The 20148-nt window shown below is 42.5% G+C and overlaps 1 protein-coding gene across 1 annotated transcript; it reads right to left on the bottom strand.

Annotated features, from left to right (window-relative positions):
* Positions 1 to 2168: 2168 nt before the first annotated feature.
* On the bottom strand, positions 2169 to 8237 carry LOC131671276 (Golgi apparatus protein 1). The gene is made up of 13 exons (XM_058947571.1): positions 7581 to 8237; positions 6496 to 7470; positions 6322 to 6423; positions 5960 to 6244; positions 5719 to 5888; positions 5533 to 5650; positions 5266 to 5462; positions 4977 to 5196; positions 4568 to 4894; positions 4314 to 4493; positions 4016 to 4247; positions 3829 to 3935; positions 2169 to 3753 (listed from the first exon to the last, which is right to left on the bottom strand). The coding sequence occupies exons 1-13, from the start codon at positions 7917 to 7919 to the stop codon at positions 3589 to 3591; spliced, it is 3417 nt and encodes a 1138-aa protein (XP_058803554.1). The 5' UTR covers positions 7920 to 8237; the 3' UTR covers positions 2169 to 3588.
* Between the last annotated feature and the right edge of the window lie 11911 nt (positions 8238 to 20148).

The following is a 20148-nucleotide window of genomic DNA, read 5'->3' as shown; positions in this document are numbered from 1 at the left end:
TCGTTTCTTTTATCAATCTCTTTTTCCTACTCCTACATTTCTACTCTCTCTTGCGCGCGCTCGCTCTCACTTCGTGGGTGTTTCTTCATTCTTCTTTCTTTCTTTCATTTTTTATTATAGGTTGCAGCCTCATCCTTCCTGATTCACTGCATCTATCGTTCTTACGCCTTTCTCTTCCTATTTCATCTTCGTCTCTTGATATACTTTCCAAATACTTCATCTTAAAATATAAGAATATTTTTTCGTTTACTACCTTATTTTCAAACTGATAAAATTATTTCTTTTATTTCAAGTAACTATTAGAATTATCGGAACTGTAATAGTTATTTACGTGCGTTACAAAAATGTATTTTGAAATTAGTAAATAATTTTTTTTCAGAGTGTGTGTGTGTGTATATTTAAATTGATCGATAGATATAAAAGTTATTTTCTACACTTATCAGGCTAATCAAGTAATAACGCACTATTGTAAAGCTATATATTTCTATAGGTAATGCAAATCAAACTCTTTTTCCACGACGACGTTAAAAATCGGTTGATATCAAATCGCGCTTATCTATTAATAACTTCACGACGAGATTTCAATTTTAATCAACGAATTTTAACCATCTCAAAGACTTGATTATAATAATTAACCAACAATAGTTCATCAATTAAATCTTTGTTCGTATAATCTTCTTCTACACACATAAACTGCCAGAGTAAGAAAAATCCAACCTGATCAAGTTTTTTTTTTCATTCTACGAATGATCAAGCCATGGCCTTATAAATGCGGTTGCACAGGAGAAAGAGAGGGAGAGAACCGCGCCTATTATATCATAGCTGCCGCGTAAGATCGAGTATCACGTTGAAAGTAATATAAGTGGGAAAAACATCTGATGGTGGCTAAACATCAACAGTATCACTTTTATTTTTTGTTTTTTTGGTTTTGCTTCCTCCGCGTCAACACTTTGATCTGCACTCAGAATGTGCTTTTTCGACAAAGAGCGTGTGTTTTTCCTCGTCAAAGCTTTTTTTTTAAGCGCCTCCCTAGCAATGAATGCTTTATAGGTACGTTTACTCGTGGAATTCGGTGCGAAGAAGACGAAGATAAAAGCTTTGCTAGCACTTTAAGGTTCTTTCGTAGCATTCAGTGCGGGTTTGATGTTGACTAATGCTGCGCTTAATTTTATTGTTTTGAAGTTTGTACATAATTTCGCGTGTTCTAATGACTATGTCGTTTAATAAAATTATTACCCTACTAACGAGAGATCCGTAGCTTGTTTTTATTAAATAATACTTGAAATCGGTAATAATTTGCCATATTCTTGTATATATGATAAAAACATGACGGCTTCAGTCATATTCGTGTATGTGTGTGTGTGTGTGAGTATATATATACAAAATCATGACGACAGCCGACTACGCAATTTTTTCTCGCTTTAAACGAATATTGCTGTAAACTATTGATTGATTAAAAGCGATGGTGGCTTTGACGCAAAGGCTCGCGTAAAGGAAAGAATGACGAAAAAAGGTTATTCATATATAAACTACGTCATAAATGGCATTGATGCGGAAGTTATAAATACGCTTTGAAATGCATGAAAAATTCCACGATACTACGCTTTTATGGGAAGAGTAGCTCCATTATCTGTCTCCTGTATGGCATATTTCATTCTCGCGAGTCCTTAAGATTCGACATACTTTTGTTGACATTTTGCGAAAAAAACGGAAAAACGTCCACTTCATTCGATTCAGTTTCAAGCTCTAATAATAAGAGAAGAGCCTCGACCACCACTAGATTAGCAAATAGACGTGACTGTATCAAAGACGTTAGAAAAGGAATTTCGAGCAAAAGAAAAGAGTGACAAAAAGGAGCGATGCGTGCGTACAAAGTGGAACGTAAAACGAGTATACGCCCTTCCCCTATATGCGCCGCAGCGTACGTGATATATTTTTCCAATCGCTCCGAGCTCTCTTTGGGGGTCCCCGTGTGTGACGTGTGCCGCAAGATAAGACGAAAAAGACACACCGAGGCTTTCCTTGACAAATGTTACGGGCTTTTCTCATTCCGAGATGGATGTCTTCATCGTCGGCGAGCACGAAAATACGTCAGATACATGTCACATACTGCAAGAAATAAGACAGCTCTGAAATAACTATGTCTGTACAATAAATGTTTACTGGTAATAATTTTTATTATCACATATTCGTCATATAAACATAAAAATAGTTTACAAAATTTTGACGATATATTTTATAATGGTGATGATTCGGCTGAGTCAGTTTCACACAGATCAGGCGCACAACTATCGGTAAACTAATTGAAAATCGTATTGTCTCTCGTATGTACAGACTTGTAAAAGAAAACACGATGGAAAAAACAAGTTCATTCGCTAATGTGTATTCCACTATTTGGGAACCGCTTAAAGCGAGCACATCGTAGTGCATAGTTATTACAACACCGAAGAAAGCGATAATGCCACTGAAACATTTCACAATTATTATTATTAATGGCTGAGTTTGATATAGAGTCCCTTGACATTCTTCACCGTCTACGAATTACAATTCAAATGATGCGTGGCCCGCGAGAGAGAACATGTATGTATGTACATACAAAGCGCATAGCCGCAGTGAGTTGAAATTGTTGTGGTGACGAGCACGAAGCATTGAGCAAGAAAGCCTATTTGAGCCTTTCTTTTTTAAAATTCTCCACGCGTATTGCATGTGTGCGTAAAAGTCTCGAGTAGGTGTTACACACGCCTAAGCCACGGATGCCATTTGATACAACAGAGTTCAACTCTTGCTCGCGCGTTCGATCAAATAAATTCCTTTTGTTATCACAAGATTCAGTTTGAAATTTGTTGGTTTATCGATTGCGGTTAATGCGAATTTTTTGAAATTTAAAACAAAAATGCAATACTCATCAAGTGTTTAGTCAAGCATTGATCAATAATAACAATTGTATGTTGATTTTAAAAATTAGAGAATTCATTTAAACGTTATTTAAACTTTGAATACTTACAATAGACATTGAATGATCATAATGGTATAAATAATCCATCAGGTACTTTAACTCTAATTTCTATTCGTATAAGCTGCTTAGTGAAGATTTCGAATTTTCAATTTTCAATATCAGCGTGAAATATTTTTAATCAAAATTCATTCGTTTTTTCTGAAAATTAATTATTTGAAACAAGTATAACACTTTTGCTTAAATCTCGTAATTTTTATTTTCTCTAGAACCACGTCTATTTAAATTCTATTTCAACAACCACAAATATGCATTTCTCTACTTCGTAATAGTGACTGTTATTATTTGACTATCGCTATTTTATATAATTTACATAAACTTTTTACAAAATCTTTACAAATTATCATTATTACGCACTTCGCATCACCACTGGACGTTAATACTTATATAAGTCTTAAAAAGAATTTGGAATTTTTTTCTACTTATAGAGCTAGTAAATCAAAGCGGTCCCAAAACAGTACAAAATTACAATATTATCGTTCGCACGATGTTTTTTGATGATTTCAGATAGCGCAAGATTTGCGAGTGTATATGCGTTTTAATTTGGTTTTACCACGAAATCTTGAGTTGATTAATCATTTATTTTTCATCAACATTGTGCGATGTGACATTCGCCCACACGATAAACCCATAACGAATATAATGCCTATTGCTGAAAATGCGAAGATTAAAAAGTATCTCTTTGCTGGTGACCGATTTACAGACTCGTAAAGCTCTCCAAACGTTTCCGGAGCTGCCAACTGAAATATATCATTTTTTTTCAAACATTATCATATTAAAAATTATGTCATAATTAGTAGCAGTTTTATGTTTACCTTCTCTGCATTTTTAAACATTTCAATCCTAGTGGTTAACATTTTATAACAATCTGGTTGAAGGGAACTTTTTTCGTCTTTTAAGACATTTTGTAGACATTTAATATCTGCAAGAAATAAATTGTGTATTTACGTATTTAAAAAATAACTCTGAGAATTTTATTTTTTAAACGACAAGATAACTCACGTCTGCCTGCTCCGGGTTGTACCATGTGGCAGAATTTACTAACATCAACAGCGCAAGCTTGTTGTAAAAGTGGATCGACATTTATGTCAGCTTTAGATTCTTCAATCATTTCTGCCACTTGTATTCTGCAAGCTTCTTTCATTTCTTTATTATCTGCTGTAAACTCATTTTTCAGGCATTCTTCGACTTTGCCAGGAGAATTGCTTTCGTCGGTTTTACAAAGTTTTTCAATCTGTATGTAAATTATATTTAAGAATCATGTAGAATCGAATTGATAAAATGTATTTTGAAAATTTACCTCTTCAGAACATAATGCAGCAATCAATGGGTTGAGATGGTAATTTAAAGCAGCTTCTCGTAGTATATTTTCCATTTGAAGTTCACACCTAGACAAAAGCTTTGCCTCTTTGAATTTGATTTTCAAGCATTGGATTACTTTGCCCTCTAATTCTTTATTTGCTGGTTGGTTTTTTATTTCCTAAAATTATATTTAAAAAAATGAAATTTTGTCTATGACAGATTCAACATAAGTTTCAGAGTATTTTTCCTCACCCGTTTACAATGTTTGTTAATATCAACTGAACAAGCCGACTGCAATGCTGCATTGAACCTATAGTCAGTGTTTTGTTCAGCCATTCTATTCAATACAAAACTTTTACACTTATCATCAAACATAGCTTCATCTTTGTATCGTTTTAAACAATCTAAAGCTTTCGATCTATCAACGTCATGGCAAAATTGTTTGACCATAGAACGACAAGTATTTAAAAGAGCGAAATCTATAGCACTATCTTGGAATTCTTGTTTTCTAACTTTAAACAGTTGAGAATGGCATTTTTCTCCTAGTTTTGATTTTTTTGATGCTAAACATTCCAATACCTATAAATTTCAAAAATATTTTTTAATAAAATAAATGTAATATATTTTTAGATTCAGTCTGTCTAAATAATATTTCAATTACCTGTGAGTTTCCGGGACTAACGTGATCACAATATTGTTTAATTTCATCAGAGCAAGCTTTTTGTAATTCGGGATCGAACTTGATGTTTTCTTTTTGCTGATAAAGTTGAGCTCTGAGCTGCTGTCGACATTCTCTTGTAATTTTATGTTGAGAATCTTGGATAATGTCTTTTTGAACAATGTCACTTAAGCAAGCAATAACTTCACCTTTAGTCTTGGCTCTGTAAAAATCATAACATGTTAGTTGAAAGATTAATTTTCAATGTAGACAAATAAAACAAGTTACTTACAATGGACACCATCTTACGACCATTGGCCGACAGGCTTCTTTAAACTTGAATGTAAAGTGGTAATTTTTAAGAGAGATTAATTGGAAATGTTCAACTGCAGCTTTACATTTACTATCTGTCCGACTGTCTAATTCATTTTTATGCTCAATCAAGCACTCCATCATGTCACCTTCATCTCTTCCAAATTTAATTACATCCTGCAGACACAAAAATTTTATTGTACGTTCATCAATATTCTATTTGCAATATTTAAAAATAAAGAATTACCGCGCAATGTTTTTCCATAATATGACGGCAAGACATTGAAATGATTGGATTTAATTCTACTCTTTCCGCTTGCACTTCAGTGAAATTACCTACAGCGAATTTACAGTTTGGATTCAAACTGGAAAAAAATTACATTTGAAATAGGATACATTTGTATTTATTGAATTATCTAAAGAAATATTCTACCTATCAAATCTGTCTTGTAAACATAATATCTCCTCTCCTTTAGCAGTCTTATCAAAACAGAATGATGCTAAATCCTCCAAACAAACTTCTTCTATTTCAGGTTGGAGATCAACATCTACTGCTCTTTGTCGCATAACCCTTCTTATCTCGTCTAAACAATTCTTTTTTAGCTGAAAATAGGGAATGATCGTTAATTCATTTGTTGGTAATAAATTATTTATAAAAAGTTCAATCTTGCTACCGTCATATTTTCTTGTGGATGATAAGCATATCTGTACAAACAAGGTAACACAAGTGGGCCATTCTCTACATCTACTTGTGTTCCATCATTGGCCCATGCATCTCTAGCATGGCAAAAGTGAACTGCATCAGCTTTACAAGCTTTGTACAATTGAGGATCTAGTTTGTAATCTCTCGCTATAAAATATTGAATTTGGACAAGAGCTGTTTCACAAGCCTCAGTCATTCTATCAGTTCCTAGCTTGTCCATCAAACAAGATATTATTCTTGCGTTTCCTCCTTGGACCTAAAAGATACATTGTTCAACTAGAAATTCTTGCAACTTTGACAAGACATATTTAAATCAACAAAAGCCACACATACATCTTTGCAAGCCACATCCACAACTGATTGACACGCTTCTCTTAGAACTGGATCCACTCTCCAATCTTCACCAGCATCAGTTTCTTTGATAAGCTCTTCCAACTGAAAATCATAATGTGGATGTGTAATTTGATATTCTTATTGTATTCTCTATTTATATATTTTTTTACATACTGCTCTTTGGCATACAGGAGAAACTCTAGTTTTTCTCTTCCTAATTCTAGTGTATTCCATCAAACAATGAATAGTAGCACCACCAACTTCCAAATTGTTACAAAATTGTTGAATGTCATTGGCACAATGATTGACAATTTCTGGAGACAACCTATAATCCTCCATAAGTATTTTTCTATGGTCAAACATTTCAACTTGACAGTCAGCAGTTACTTTACTACCATTCTTAACTGCTGATTCCAAACACAAAAGAATTTGTGCAAGTCTTATATCTTTATCATCTGATACATTTCTACGACAGCGGTAACTTTTTATATCTTCTTTGCAAGCTCTCACTAATCCTCTACTAACTCTATAATCTGAAGCAATCAATTTCTCTCTCCTAACTAATTGCTCTTGGCAAGACCTTGTCATTGACCTATCCAATTTGTGCTGCATTAAACACTTGTATACCTGACCACTACCTGGACGAATATTAGGACAAAATTTGATGTGATCTTCTGAACATGCAAGATATAGTTGCCTGTCCAATTTAATATTATCAGCTTGTATTTCAGTAACATGGAGAATTTGCTTTTTACAACCTAGCTCCAGTTTGTTAACATGTTTTTGTAAGCATGCCAGGGTTTGTCCTTGTAAAATGTCCTTGTGCACTTGAATCCTGCCACATTGAAATTTTTCAACATCATTCTGGCACTCAGGACCAAAAGAAACAGAGACAATCTTAAAATCATTGGTAACCCAGTCGAGCCGCTGAATAAAGTCAGAGCACTGCAAATCTGCTACTTTATCTTTTTTATTTACTAAGCATGCTAAATAAGATCCGAGATAAGTCATTGGACACTTGAAATTTTCCAATGTATCACCACACTCTTCTTTAGTAATCTTCTTGATGTTTTCATTAGTGGTAACATCTTTGATATATTTATAAATCTCGTGTTGGCATTGATCTCCTATAGCAGATACTTCGTTTGGCTGCAAATAAACACAGCAAGTATAAGTGAGTTTATCAAAGCTAATGAATGAACCATGAAACAAAACATTTTTACATTCTGATAAAATGATCATAGCAAAAACACACTCACCTTAAAAGTCTGAACACACTCAAGGAAAAATAGATCATCCACCTCTTTGTCAACAACAACGCACAACTTTTTTAGCTTATTCTGACATATTTCTGGCATTTTAGTAAACCATCCAGCAACATGAGTTTTGTGATAACCAGTTTCCGCATGTAATGATCTCTTTCTTCTGGTCAGACTATTATTCTCAATGTCGTTGGTCTCAGGAACAATCCATTTGACCTTTGGCGTGTCGTCAACTTCGACGTACATAAGATCGGCTCCATCGGAGACGTATGAGCTGGAGACAAACTCCAGAAATGCACAGCATATTAAAATTACACTTAACTTAGCCATCATCATGCCTAGAGCTAAACGTTGGTTGCCGACCGGCGCATGACACACTTCACGACGATGTGGCACAGACAGAGATGTTCAACAAGCAGCAGCACTGCTGACGTTAAAACCGGCTCTTCGTTTGTATGTGTGAGCGTGTTTTTATTTCAGTATTTGCACATTGTTATTATTATTCCGCGGATGATCGAGAAGAGAGACACAACCGGACATTTATCACGACGGACGATCAACGTTGACTAAGCTTGCGCAGTGGCCTCGTTGTTCACTCTATAGTGCTACAGTGTAATATTGCCTTTGCGCTGCTATGCATGGATGCGCTTATAGCGTGTGATGCTTTGATGAGATGGAATGGGGGTGGCGACTGGCGAGTGGCGAATGGCGAGTGGCAGTATGTTTGTTCTGCGACTGCGCTTTAAAATCTCAAGTACAGAGTACTTATCTTTTATCTCCTGACTATATTAGTTTTCTTGGAATAACACGGTGATGAATATTTGACATTTGATTCTGCATTGTCTTTTAAGATAACAAACATTTTTTTGAGTTTATTCAAGTTTTATTTAAAAGCTTTGTTAAGAGTAATTAAGGTTTCACTTTTACAAAAGAGTAATTTTTAATTTATATTAAATAAGATAAAGTGTGTACTTAGTTTTGTTCTAATTAAATAGTTTTATTATATGTGATTACAAATTACAATTTCGACTATATATATATATATATATATATATATATTGTTACCGACAGTTAGTATATCTCGTAATCTGATTGGTCTAATCCGTGACGTCTAGATGGCGTTTAAGCTCCAAAATGAGAACAAGGAAATGTTTAAACTTGTGTTGATTAAATCATTAAATCATCAAATTAGGTTATTTATCAAATGAATAAAGGAATAATTCAATCGACTATATGGATGATAATCCAAAAATTAAATGACACATATCATTTGAGGAGAAAAAGAATCTTTCAAGAAAATGGTCAAATTTGAAGTATTTAATAATATACCATTGAATATCACTTGCATAAGTTTTAAGTAACTTTTACACTTAGTACTCACAATAAATTTATGAAAATACCATTAAATAAGTTGAATTATTTTTCTTTTAAATCATATTTCATTACCAACAGGATTGTTTAGTCGGATTTCATGAATGTAATGAAATCAAGATAGCGTTTGAATTGCTATTCGAAACTTGTACAAATAAGTCGTATAGTATTTAAACTTTAACCGCAAATCATGATCATAATCATCGCTTATAAAAAAAGCTTTATATAGTAGAAATTACCCGATTACATACTAATTTAGAGAAAAGAAACATTGACATATGCGACGCTTGCAGCAGAGCGGAAAAGCACATCGCAATCAAAGTCGATAAATGAATTCGACGATGACATCCCTCGCGCATATATCAAATCAATCATCGCTGCAGAGCTTGCGGTAATCGCAACGTACGGCATTCATTTCAAGCCGCGTGTCTCTGCCAGTGATTCGATCTCGCCTCGCACAGTGAAAAAAGCCGAAAGAAATGAAGCAAGACTAAGAATTCAGTCCCAACGCGCATTCCTAATTGAGGCGAACGATTGGAAAGAAGAGAGAGAGAGAGAGAGAGAGTACCCCCGCGCGTGCGAGAGCGAGAGGCCTGCCCAAACGAGAGGCGCATATAAAAGCCGTGATATCGCTGTGGAAGTACCCTGTACGCACGAGGAGAGGAGAGACAGAGAGAGAGAGAGAGAGGCCGGACGCCGCCGACTCGAATGTTTTAACCTCGTTGAAATCTCATTACAACGGCGAACGAGCAAGAAGGGAAGGCGCGCGGCTTGGTTCGAGCTAAGGAGGACGACGGTATAACGGGAAGAAAGGGGCGTTTTATGCCGCTGCAGCCTATTTTCGTGACGAGAGCTCGGCTTCTTTTTCCAGGAGTGCGGCCGCGCGCGTCGATCGAAAAACATTGTTGCCTCGTCGTCGGCAATAATACTAGACGTCGGCGACGCCTTTTCACGCGGCTTTGGCTGTTTCGGTTCAACGACCTCCCCTCGACGTCGACGTCGACGACCAGTGGACGTAGTATACGCTAGACGCGAGGAGCGTAATGTCAGCGTACGATCGATCCGACGTACGTTTCCCCTAACTTTTTTTTTCATCTCCCTCTCCTGTGTTAGCTCTCTTTTCGAAGATCCGATCACAGGTAGACGTGCAAAGTTAAATTCTCGAAAGCTCGCCGATTGAATTCGGAAAATACTCCGTTCGAAAATGAAAGCTCGAAGGGAATTCCGGTCTGTGGTATGCGTAAACAGAGAGAGTATCGGGGTCGAAGCTCACATAAACTCCTCTTCTAATCCTCGGACGGCGCAGCCGACAAGTCGCTTTTTTTTTCTTTGCTCTCACGCGCCATTCTCTAACGGGACGACGACGGCGACCAGCGATCGCTCCCTCTCTCTCTCTCTCCCTGTCTTGATTGCTCAATGGGCCGCGCAAGTATGAAAAGGAAAATGCGAGCGCGCGCGCGCGAGAGAGACAGAAGCGGAGAAAAGAGAGCTACGATAATTAGGCGAAGTTTTTTCGTTGTTGCCGGCGAGAGCTTTCCCTTCTGCAGCTACGTACCCGTGGCTCATTGTGCACGCGCGCTGCATAGCTATTTTTAGGCGCGCTTTGCCTTTCAATGGGCTTTGTCGCTCTTTGGAATTTTTCGATCGAAGGGGAGACGAGCAGGATCTGTCGTGCGTTAATTGTTTGCAAACTCCTCATTTATGCGTCGCGCGATTCTCCTCGATAATCATGAAATCGTTGGCGAAGCACGTAGCTTCTTGATTGGTGGAAACTGACGGGCTCCGATTATGACGACATTTATCTTTAGATGTGTGCGAACCAGCTGCTGAAGATTATTTCACGCCTCTGTTTAGCCGAGCATCGTTGACGTGCAATATTTGAATCGAAAAAAAAAAAAAAAAATTCATCTGGCGAGGCTGTAAGCTGAAACACATGGTATTGTGCGAAAAAAAGTCAGTGCCACGCTGTAAGCCAAAAGTGCGCAATGCCGCCAAGAAAAGAATCGAAGTGCTGCTCCGAAGCCGCAACCAGCGATGAGCGAGGCAGAGAGAAAGCTCGAAACGTCGAAGGAGCAAGCAAGACTAGTTCCGGCCCTGAAGCGAGCCAGTGCCCGCGCGCGCGGCGCGGCGTTTACGTAACGAGAGCTCCGAAAGCCGGCCGCGGGGCGCCGCTATCGCTCCTTCGAAGGCCAATCGAGAGCGACGGGCCACCGGCCGCGGCGAGCGTGGAATCCTCGGCGAAGCGCGCACCCCCGTCGGCCGCCGACGGGCACGCTCTGTCGGGGAGACCGTACGACGCTCGGCTCGAGGAGCCGCGGCGCGCCGCCCTCTCCGCGCGACGAGCTTGCGCGCTCGTCGCGCGGAGAGGAGCAGCTCGCGGCGAGCGCGCGGAGCGCAAACGCGACGCGCGCCGAGAGTCCGTAAATGGTCGGGTCGAAGCGAGGCAACCCTGCTCCGCGCTTCACGGCTCTCGGAGAGATCATCAACCTCTCGAATTTTCCGCTGCCTCGATAAAACGCGCGCGCGCTCTCTTCTCTCTCTCTCTCTCTCTCTCTCTCGCGGTTGGTCGGGGTCGAGTCTGAGCCCTCGCCGCCGCGCGGCCCGCGCGCGAGAGAGAGAAAGAGAGATAAGGAAGAAAACGGTAAAGGAGGACGCGGGAACGAGTTGCCGTGCGCGTGAATGAACAGACAGTCCCTCTCTCTCTCTCTCTTTCTCTCCCTCCGAGCGACGCCGAGAGAGGGGAGAGAGAGGGAGCTTAGTGGGCGTTGAGCAAACTTATACGTGCGCGCGGGTACATCTGTAAGTGTGTACGTATACATATATACGAATGGGTGGCGCAGGGATGAGCGCTTCGAAATTCCAAAACCGTATAGCCTGCTGAAAAATCAACGCGCAACGAGTGTCGTCGAGTGCGACGAGCGACGGCGCGGAGGGACAGAGTCGGCCGCGCGAGCGCCGTCACGTTCCGTGCAGCGCACGTATAGCCTCCTTGGTTGCGAAAGAGCGCGAGGAGGTGGCGGAGGAGTGGGAGGAGGGAAAGAGAGCGTGAGCTCCTTACAGTGCATTGGCTTTCCGAGCCGTGCTGCCCCCTCGGATATCGTAGCAGCGTCACACCCCGTGCCTCGACAAATCGCCGCAGCCACAACGAGCCTTTCGTGAACGAGATCTCGCGCGCGCTCTCTCGCTCTCTCTGTCTCTCTCTCTCTCTCTCTCTCTCTTTCTCCGACGCAATGCGTATTCGGGTCACACAGCCGCTTATCGCTGCGCGTACGTGTGTGCGAGAAAGAGGGAGCGGGGATCGTGTGTATATGCGCACGCGCGTCTGGGCATGCGGCTCCGACTCTTGTTTTTTTTGCTTTTTCTTCTTTTTTGTTAGAGAACGTGTGTACGCGCGTATTTTTTTCCCCTTTCTTTGATGAACCACTTGATGCGTTTCAGTTGATCTTGAATTTCGTCATCTCGGGTGACACCCTGAATCGCGCTTGTTAGCTCATTCTGTGGAAGGAAAAAAGCTCGTTGATTTCTTTTCACCGTGGCTTCGTGCAGAGTTTGCGCCGAACGCTTCGAAAAAAAAAAAAAAAAAATAATCTCATCGTTGACGGGCGAAAAAACCACTGTGAACACGCACCGCGATGACGGCGCCACTGGATGCAAAAGTGGCAAAAGTAGTTCAAGTGACTTTTACAAAGTCGAGGAAAAAAAAGAAAGAGAGAGAGAGAGAGAGAGAGAGCGAGGGAGGAGAGGGGAGGGGGGAAGAAAGAAATGGCAAAGCTGAACACACCTCAGCACTCCCCGCGACGAGTGTATGAATCACGCAGGCACACACGCCTCTTTGAAAACCCCTACACTCGGCGCATTTTTTCGCGTACGAAACCTCGCCTTTGTTCAACCTCTCTCCACTCCGTTCTCCGGTTACAAATGGATAACTGGCTGTTTCCCCGAGTCGAAGCCGGCGCGGTAACGGGGCGAACCCTTTAAACGCAGTTTCGCGCCGAGCGCGCAAAAGATACGCTCTCCGTGGACGACAAACGCATCGGTAGCTCCTTCGCCGGTCGTCCGGGCTGACCGAAAGGCGACGGCGCGCGCTGATGACTTTGTCGCGAGCCATCGTAGCCTTGGAGAGCCGGCCGACTACGTACGATGAATTTTATCGCGCCGGCAGAGGAAAGAAGAAAGGAGAGAAGCCGAGCGAGGCGCGCGCGCGCGTAGAGCGCTCGAGGAGCGCGGGGAGCGGGCGGACGGCACAAATCGCAGGAAATGCAAGGGGCCAAAGGAGTCGGAAGTCACGACATCCGGGATTTCATGCGGCTAGCCCAGTCGTTTCCTGCCGCTACGTTTCAACTGTACACGCCGGCTCGCTCGCGAGCGCTCTCCCTTGCTAGTATAGGTACGTGCGCGCGATAGCGCCAGAAAAGGGTGCGCGATTGTATCGTTTGAACCTCTTGATTGCAGAGGATGCGTTTGTACGGTGGTGAGCTTATAAGTTGCTCTTGTATGCTAATGCACGAGCACTCCCCTTATACATTCGATTGTTTTTAACTTGCGCTCCCGGAAGGACGTTTCGACCGAGTGCCAAAGGAATTTTTCCAGTTTCGCTTCGGCTTGCTTCACCGATGAATTTTCGTTGATTAATTATTCCAACTGCGATGTAAAATCATTGATAAAATTGAGTCTTGATCGTTGAGAAAAGTGCTGGAGCAATGACAACGAGCAGCGGCAAGACTTTCCAAGTCAACGTCAGCTTTCTTCGCAAATTCAATTTTGCAGCTTCCAAGAGCTGCGGCTCTCTCACGCAAGTGTGCGCGGCGAAAGTCGTGCGCCTGTATTCTATGCGAGCATTCTCGGCTCTGGCTCGCGCGTGCGAGTTTCGCTTCACCCTCGCGCTTCGCGATAAAAAGTCCGCCGGGAGCGCTTAGAAAGCGAGGAAAGCGAGCCGAGAGAAGGAGCGGAATCGAGATATTGCCCTTAATTACGAGTAAAGTAGCGAGCTCTTCTTCTTCTGTCTCTGCTTCTTGTGCGCCTCGGTGCATCAAGTGGATTTCGCGCGCGCGCGCGCGCGCGTCCGCTCGCGTTGCGCTGGCGAAAGCTGCCGAACGCGGAAGTGAGCTTGCGGCAATCGCGCGCTCTGGCTTTTTACTCGGTTGGGCGCTCGTTGCGGACCCCGTCAGCTCCGCGGATTTTATATCCGCCGTGCAGCTGTGTATCGCATCGGAACTTCGCGGGGGGGCGGGGAGGGGGCAAATTTATCGCGCGCGCGCGCCCGCGTTTCGCTTGCGAATTCGACGACGATTACGTTCATCGCCGAGATTGTGCAGCGACGCGACGTTCCCGTTGAATTGGATACTTGATCGTTGATTTCCGCGGAAGAATAGGTAGCTCGTCGAAAACGCGCTCGCGAATGGATTCGTATCGCGAGATCTCGTCGCTTTTCCCGCGAAAAGCAATCGCAATAACGATTCGCTCGCCGAGGATTGATCAACATCAACGTCGGGGATAAGCGTGTAATTCAACGAGAAAGCTTATCGATTAACTCAGATCTACGTACGCGCGACAGAGAAAGAGCACGAGACGCGCGCGCAGAGCGAAGGAGTCATCAGATGGCTATCGAAATGTAAAGTCGTTGCTTAGTAGTCGAGTGTACAAAGCCTTACTCGACGAGCTCTGTACAGATGCAAAGTGTCTCTAGGCAGTTCCCACTATTTTTCACTTTTCACTCTTCGCGTCACGTCCTATCAACTTCCAATTTTCCCTCTCTTAGGTGTACGGCAATCCATCCTCCATCGTCAGATTCGTCGAATCATCAGTTCGTTCGATCTTCGCTGAAGTATTCTCTCGCCGAGGCGAAAAGTCGCTCGTACCGCACCCTTCGAAAGAAAACGAAACCACAGCAGCCAGTGAAGCGAAAGGTAAAGTCGGTGGTGCACGTAGATTTTTTCAAAAAAGCAGGTGGCTTTGGCTTCGTTTTTTCTTTCTTTTTTTTTTGCGCGCAACGCAGGCGAGGACGGAAAGGGGGCCGCGCCGCGAGTAATTAGAGAGGAATCGAGTATATATAGTCGAACACTGGGAGCACGTTCACTCTCTCTCTTTCTCTCTCGGAAAACACCTGTTTGAGCGCGAGCAAGCGGCTGCTCGCGGTGAATGGTCGTAGCGATATCGCGCTATGTGAAATGGCCTCGGCTATTTGCGAATGCCGCATGTCGCGCTGCGATAGCCTGCGCGCGCGCGCGTGTGTGTGTGGCTTTTAATGAATGAAGCGCGTGGCTTTAAACTCAATGGCGCTTGTCGGAGACTTTTGTTTATGCTTTCACCGAAATATCTGATATATTTATGTTTTCCATTGCGACAAATTTCATTGAGAATTCACTCAAGTATCGATTAAATTTTGAAAAAAATCATTTCGTTTTCAAATAATGACAGAAGCTGTTTACGTATCAAGCAAGTGCATAGTCAATGCATGACTATACTTATGATAGGTTACGAGTGGCCGACCACTTATAATCAACGTTATTGGCGAATTTATTTTAAAACTATCAGCATGTCAACGAAACTTTTCGTTTCAAAGAGCCTCTCTCGTCTTTCAGTTGGACGCGTGGTCCACAATGACAACAACGGGACTGGAACTAAGAAACCGATCGATAGAGAGAAGCAACACTGGCAAGCAGCGTAAAAGAAACAAGAACGGAAAAAGAAAGGCTTTGGGTACCCTGGCGCGCGCACACAGCCGAATCAGGCAGGGGTTAAAAGCGGGCAAAGCCCTCGCTCGTACATACGCGTGCATACGTAGGTTGCATACACAAGCCAAGTTGAGTAAAGTGAAAGAGAGAGAGAGAGAGAGAGAGAGAGAGAGAGAGCCAAGACTGAGAACGAAGGAAGCGAGAGAGCTCGTTTTCTTTCTCTCTGCGTGCGTGCAGCCAGCCAGCGTGCGAGCCGGCAACGCGGGGTCGTTGAACGCGCACGGGGTGTACACACTGATACCAGCCGAGCTTTCCCCACTTCATTTTCTTCCTTTCCCTCTCTCTCTTTCCCTCTCTCGCAACGTACCTACCTTCTTACCCCGCCGCCGCGGCCTCTTTTTTTCTTTCCTCTCTCTCTCTCTCTCTCTCGGACGACTGTCCTCGCGGCTTTTTTTTCTTTCTCGTAGCGAATGGAGATTGAATTCTCTTATTTTTTTCATTGCTGTCGTGGTTAGTCCAATAATTTTCGACAATTAATGGTGAATAAATTACATCGAAGGGATGCTCGGCAAACAGAAAGAGCTTATTAGGATTCCAGCTTGAAGTTATAATCGCGGATGTCGTTACGTTGAAGTCTTGCTGGAATTTACTGGATCGACGGCTGCATTGAGGAAATGCTAAATTATGACAATTCTCTTGCGGATACGCAAGTCTATGAGTTTTCCCACCTGTGTCCGTTCAGTTTAACATTAATCGATACCCGCAGCTACGCAATTGTCAGCTGTCAAAATATAATAAGAATGAATGAGGCGAAGAACGAGCCAAGCGTTTTCTAATGAAGAAATTTTTAATGCTAATGAAAAAAGTTTCTCTGATTATTTCAGCGTAAACGGTCAACGTCGTCTTGCCAGCACGAATTCATTGAAGCAGTTCAAGATAATCGACCATTTCAAACTTCACGTACTATCGCGAATGATAGTTGAAAACTTGATAATCAACTGCAAGACAACTTGTTCAATAGTACATGAAACGTCAAGTAACGCTATTAGTTCGGAAACACTTTAATAAATCAGCATTTCAAGAAGTCACTAATAATTATATTTGACTCTACGATGTATTTTCATGTAGAAAATGAACGATACATTGCATCACGATAGAACGATCACGACAATATCACGACACGATCGATGTCGTAAGGGATAGAAATTTATAAAAAGTTAATATACATCATTAATCATTTTATTACTTTATTAGTTTACGGTATGCAATATACACAAGTTTTAATAAAAACTCGAATGTTATGTCTGTCATATAGAGTACCATCAACGAAAGAATTTATTCCTTTGAACAATAAAGTTTCATTTCAAACGACTGAAGCTCGAGAATTTCATAAAAATTTGTCGTGCAAATTTCAAAAATAACTTTTTTAATCGCGAAAAATTACACTGGACTATTCATGTACACCACTCTCGTCACACAAATAAAAGAATGTCAAAACTCAATAAAAGATGATTAATTAGTTGTTGTCCACGGATCCGCAGTAGCATCTACAATTAGCTTTTAGAAGTACAAAATCCTGGAAAAGACCTATAGGTGATTTATTAAATTCTTCGGGCTCGTAAAATGAATAAATCAGAGAAAATGTAAATAAACAGAAAGGTTTTATTTTTAATTGAAACTCGAATGTTATGCCTGTGATATAGAGTACAATCAGCGAAATAATTTTTTCCTTTGAACAATAAAGTTTCATTTCGAACCGCCTGAGGCTCGAGAATTTCGTGAAAATTTTTCGTTCCAAATAACTCTATTAATTGCAAAAAATTACACTCGGCTATGCGACGACGTGCACCACTCTCATCAGACAAATACAAGAATGTCAAAACTCGATAAAAGATAGTTAATTGTTGTCCACGGATCCGCAGCAGCACCGATAATTAATTTCTAGAATTATAAAATCCTGGAAAAGATACAGAGGCGATGCATTAAATTCTTTGGTTTCGTAAAGTAAATAAATCAGAGAAAATGTAAATAAACAGAAAGGTTTTATTTTTAATTGAAACTCGAATGTTATGCCTGTGATATAGAGTACCATCAGCGAAATAATTTTTTCCTTTGAACAATAAAGTTTCATTTCGAACCGCCTGAGGCTCGAGAACTTCGTGAAAATTCGTCGTTCGAATCAACTTTTTTAATAACGAAAAAATGCACTGGGTTATGCAACGACGAGCGCCACTATCGTCACAAAACTCGACAAAATATAATTGTTGTCCTTGGATCCGCAGCAGCATCGACAATTAACTCCTAGAATTACAGTAACCGATATAGCTCACCTATCTCACTCAGTCGCTGGGTGCTATTCTCGGTTCTGATTTTTCCATCTCTCAGTTACATCCTCGTTTTCCTTGCGCGTGGCTCTTTGACTCTTGCGTCTCCGCATTACGCCTCTCGCATTATCGCGTGTCTAGCTGCTTCCTTCTCGTGGCTTTCCTCTTTTTTTTTTCATTTTTATTTTATGGAGAACAATAAGCTCCTGTAGACCGCGCGCCAACACGCTCTCACGCCGAGGGTGTGTCGCGCTCGAGTGTGAGCGCTCGTGAAAAGATGTTTCTCGATGGCGCCGCTGAAAAAGTTTCCGTCACCGCGCAATAGATTGCGTTTTGTTTTTCTTTTTTCTCCTCGCCAGAGTATGTTACATGCATCCATTCGGAACGTGACCGATTGACGCGGGGTTAGTGACTCGACGCAGTGCGCCGCGCTCTCTTGCAGGTTTATTGGCGCGATACTTTTTTGCCAGTGGAAAGTGTACGCGCTCGTTAATGGAGTGCTGCTTCTGCGGTGCTGCCGTAGTATTGCGGCTGCGGCTAATGACTGTTGACGTTTCATCTCATTTGCGCTGGCTGCTGCGATGTCGTTCCCAAGACAACTGAATATTCGTACAAATCCAACGAGATTCTTCGTTTTTCCATTTTTCAGTCGCGATCTACTTTTCGCCGGTTCGGCAACGCCGCGCAAAATAAATCTGAAATGTTTCAAATTTCGCATGCGTACACTTGAGAAATCCATCATCAAATAAGGAAAACTCTCGCACCGTAAGTGTACAAGTCGAAGAGGAGACAGCGAATCTCCTTGTAGCTCTCTCTCTCTCTCTCTCTTTCTCTCTTGATCCTCTCGAGGACGAAAGTAGGTAGGTAGGTAGGTAGGTGGGTAGCCGGAAGTCAGTTTAACGGTAAAGCCGCCGCTGGCTTCGTATACACACATACACACACACACACACACAGGTGTGTCGTCGTCGCGACAGGCCTTCCTTTTCTTCTTCTTCTTCGTCATCCTAATCTAGATTTTCGCGGGCCTTCGAGGAATGCTCATCGTTTCGCATTTCGCATTGGGCTTCCATGCCTCTGCCTGGTAAATAAAGTTGAGCATACTTGTCCGTTCCATTTCCATCGTCGCTCGCGAATTTTCTCATTCTCCTCGCGCCGAGGAATCCACCGGCGCGCGACAGCCGCGTGGTTACGAAAGTCCGCGCGCAACGCGAGAGCGAAATTTTCCGATTCGATAATTTTCTCAACGGTATACAGAACGTATCCTCTCGAGCTCGACGAACGGAGGATCATTCGCGAGCATGTGACCCCTCGCACACGAGCCTTCTCTTCTTCTGGCACGCGCGCCGGGATCGAGATCGCTACCCTTTCACCGCCGCATTTTACGACACACCCACGACGGTGCTCGCGCGCAGGGATCTGATTATTAAAACGGCTTGCTCGCTGCTTTATGGACTATAGTAAGGATATCTGGCTCATGCGCACGTGGGTTGTTGCAAGCAAGCATGTTTATGGATATCGCGGCTGCTGCGAGATAGACAGGGATTTGTCCGAGGACAGGAGCGTGCGACGATGATTGCTTTATTTCAGTGCCGCGCGCTCAGGCAGATCTTTATAGTCTTCTCGTTGCGTATCGCGATGCGTCGTTATGTTTTATTCTTTCGGCTCTCTTCCGGTTCTAGTGCTGCTTTTATTTTCCTTTCGTCGGATCGGCATCGAGCTAATTATCGTGAAAATTACAGGGATTTCCCAGCAGCCTGGGAAAGGGGGCATCGAATTGGCCCTCGAGCGCGCGCGAGACGTCAAATAAAAATTTTCCGGCTATTCAGAAACCTCGTGGTCGGTAAATTCTTCCACGAGCGCGCCTCCGCCAGCCGCGAGGCATCGCCAGCAATCAAATAGTTTATACGGAATGCGCGCCGCTGTCATCTGAAAAAGAAGCCACCCCTCCTACTAAACGGACAGGTACCACATAAATAAAGGCAGGCAGGCAGGTTGGCTTTTGAAGCCCGCGCGTCGCGGGGTGCTTGGTAAGGCGGGCGTGCGCGCGCGCGCGAGAGAGCGAGAGAGCGAGCGAGCACGTCGAGGTCGCTGAACTCTGGAGACGCCGCCGCCGCCGACATGAGAGGAGAGTAGAGCCTTGACTCGTCGGATTTTCAGAGGAGAGAGCGGCGGCGGCGGCGGCGGCGGCGACGCACA

Source organism: Phymastichus coffea, unplaced genomic scaffold, assembly GCF_024137745.1.
Source record: "Phymastichus coffea isolate CEN01 unplaced genomic scaffold, Cenicafe_Pcof_1.1 PCOF00123, whole genome shotgun sequence".
Lineage (NCBI taxonomy): Eukaryota > Metazoa > Arthropoda > Insecta > Hymenoptera > Eulophidae > Phymastichus > Phymastichus coffea.
Note: the sequence above shows the minus strand (reverse complement) of the source record. Positions and strands in the feature narration are given on the sequence as shown.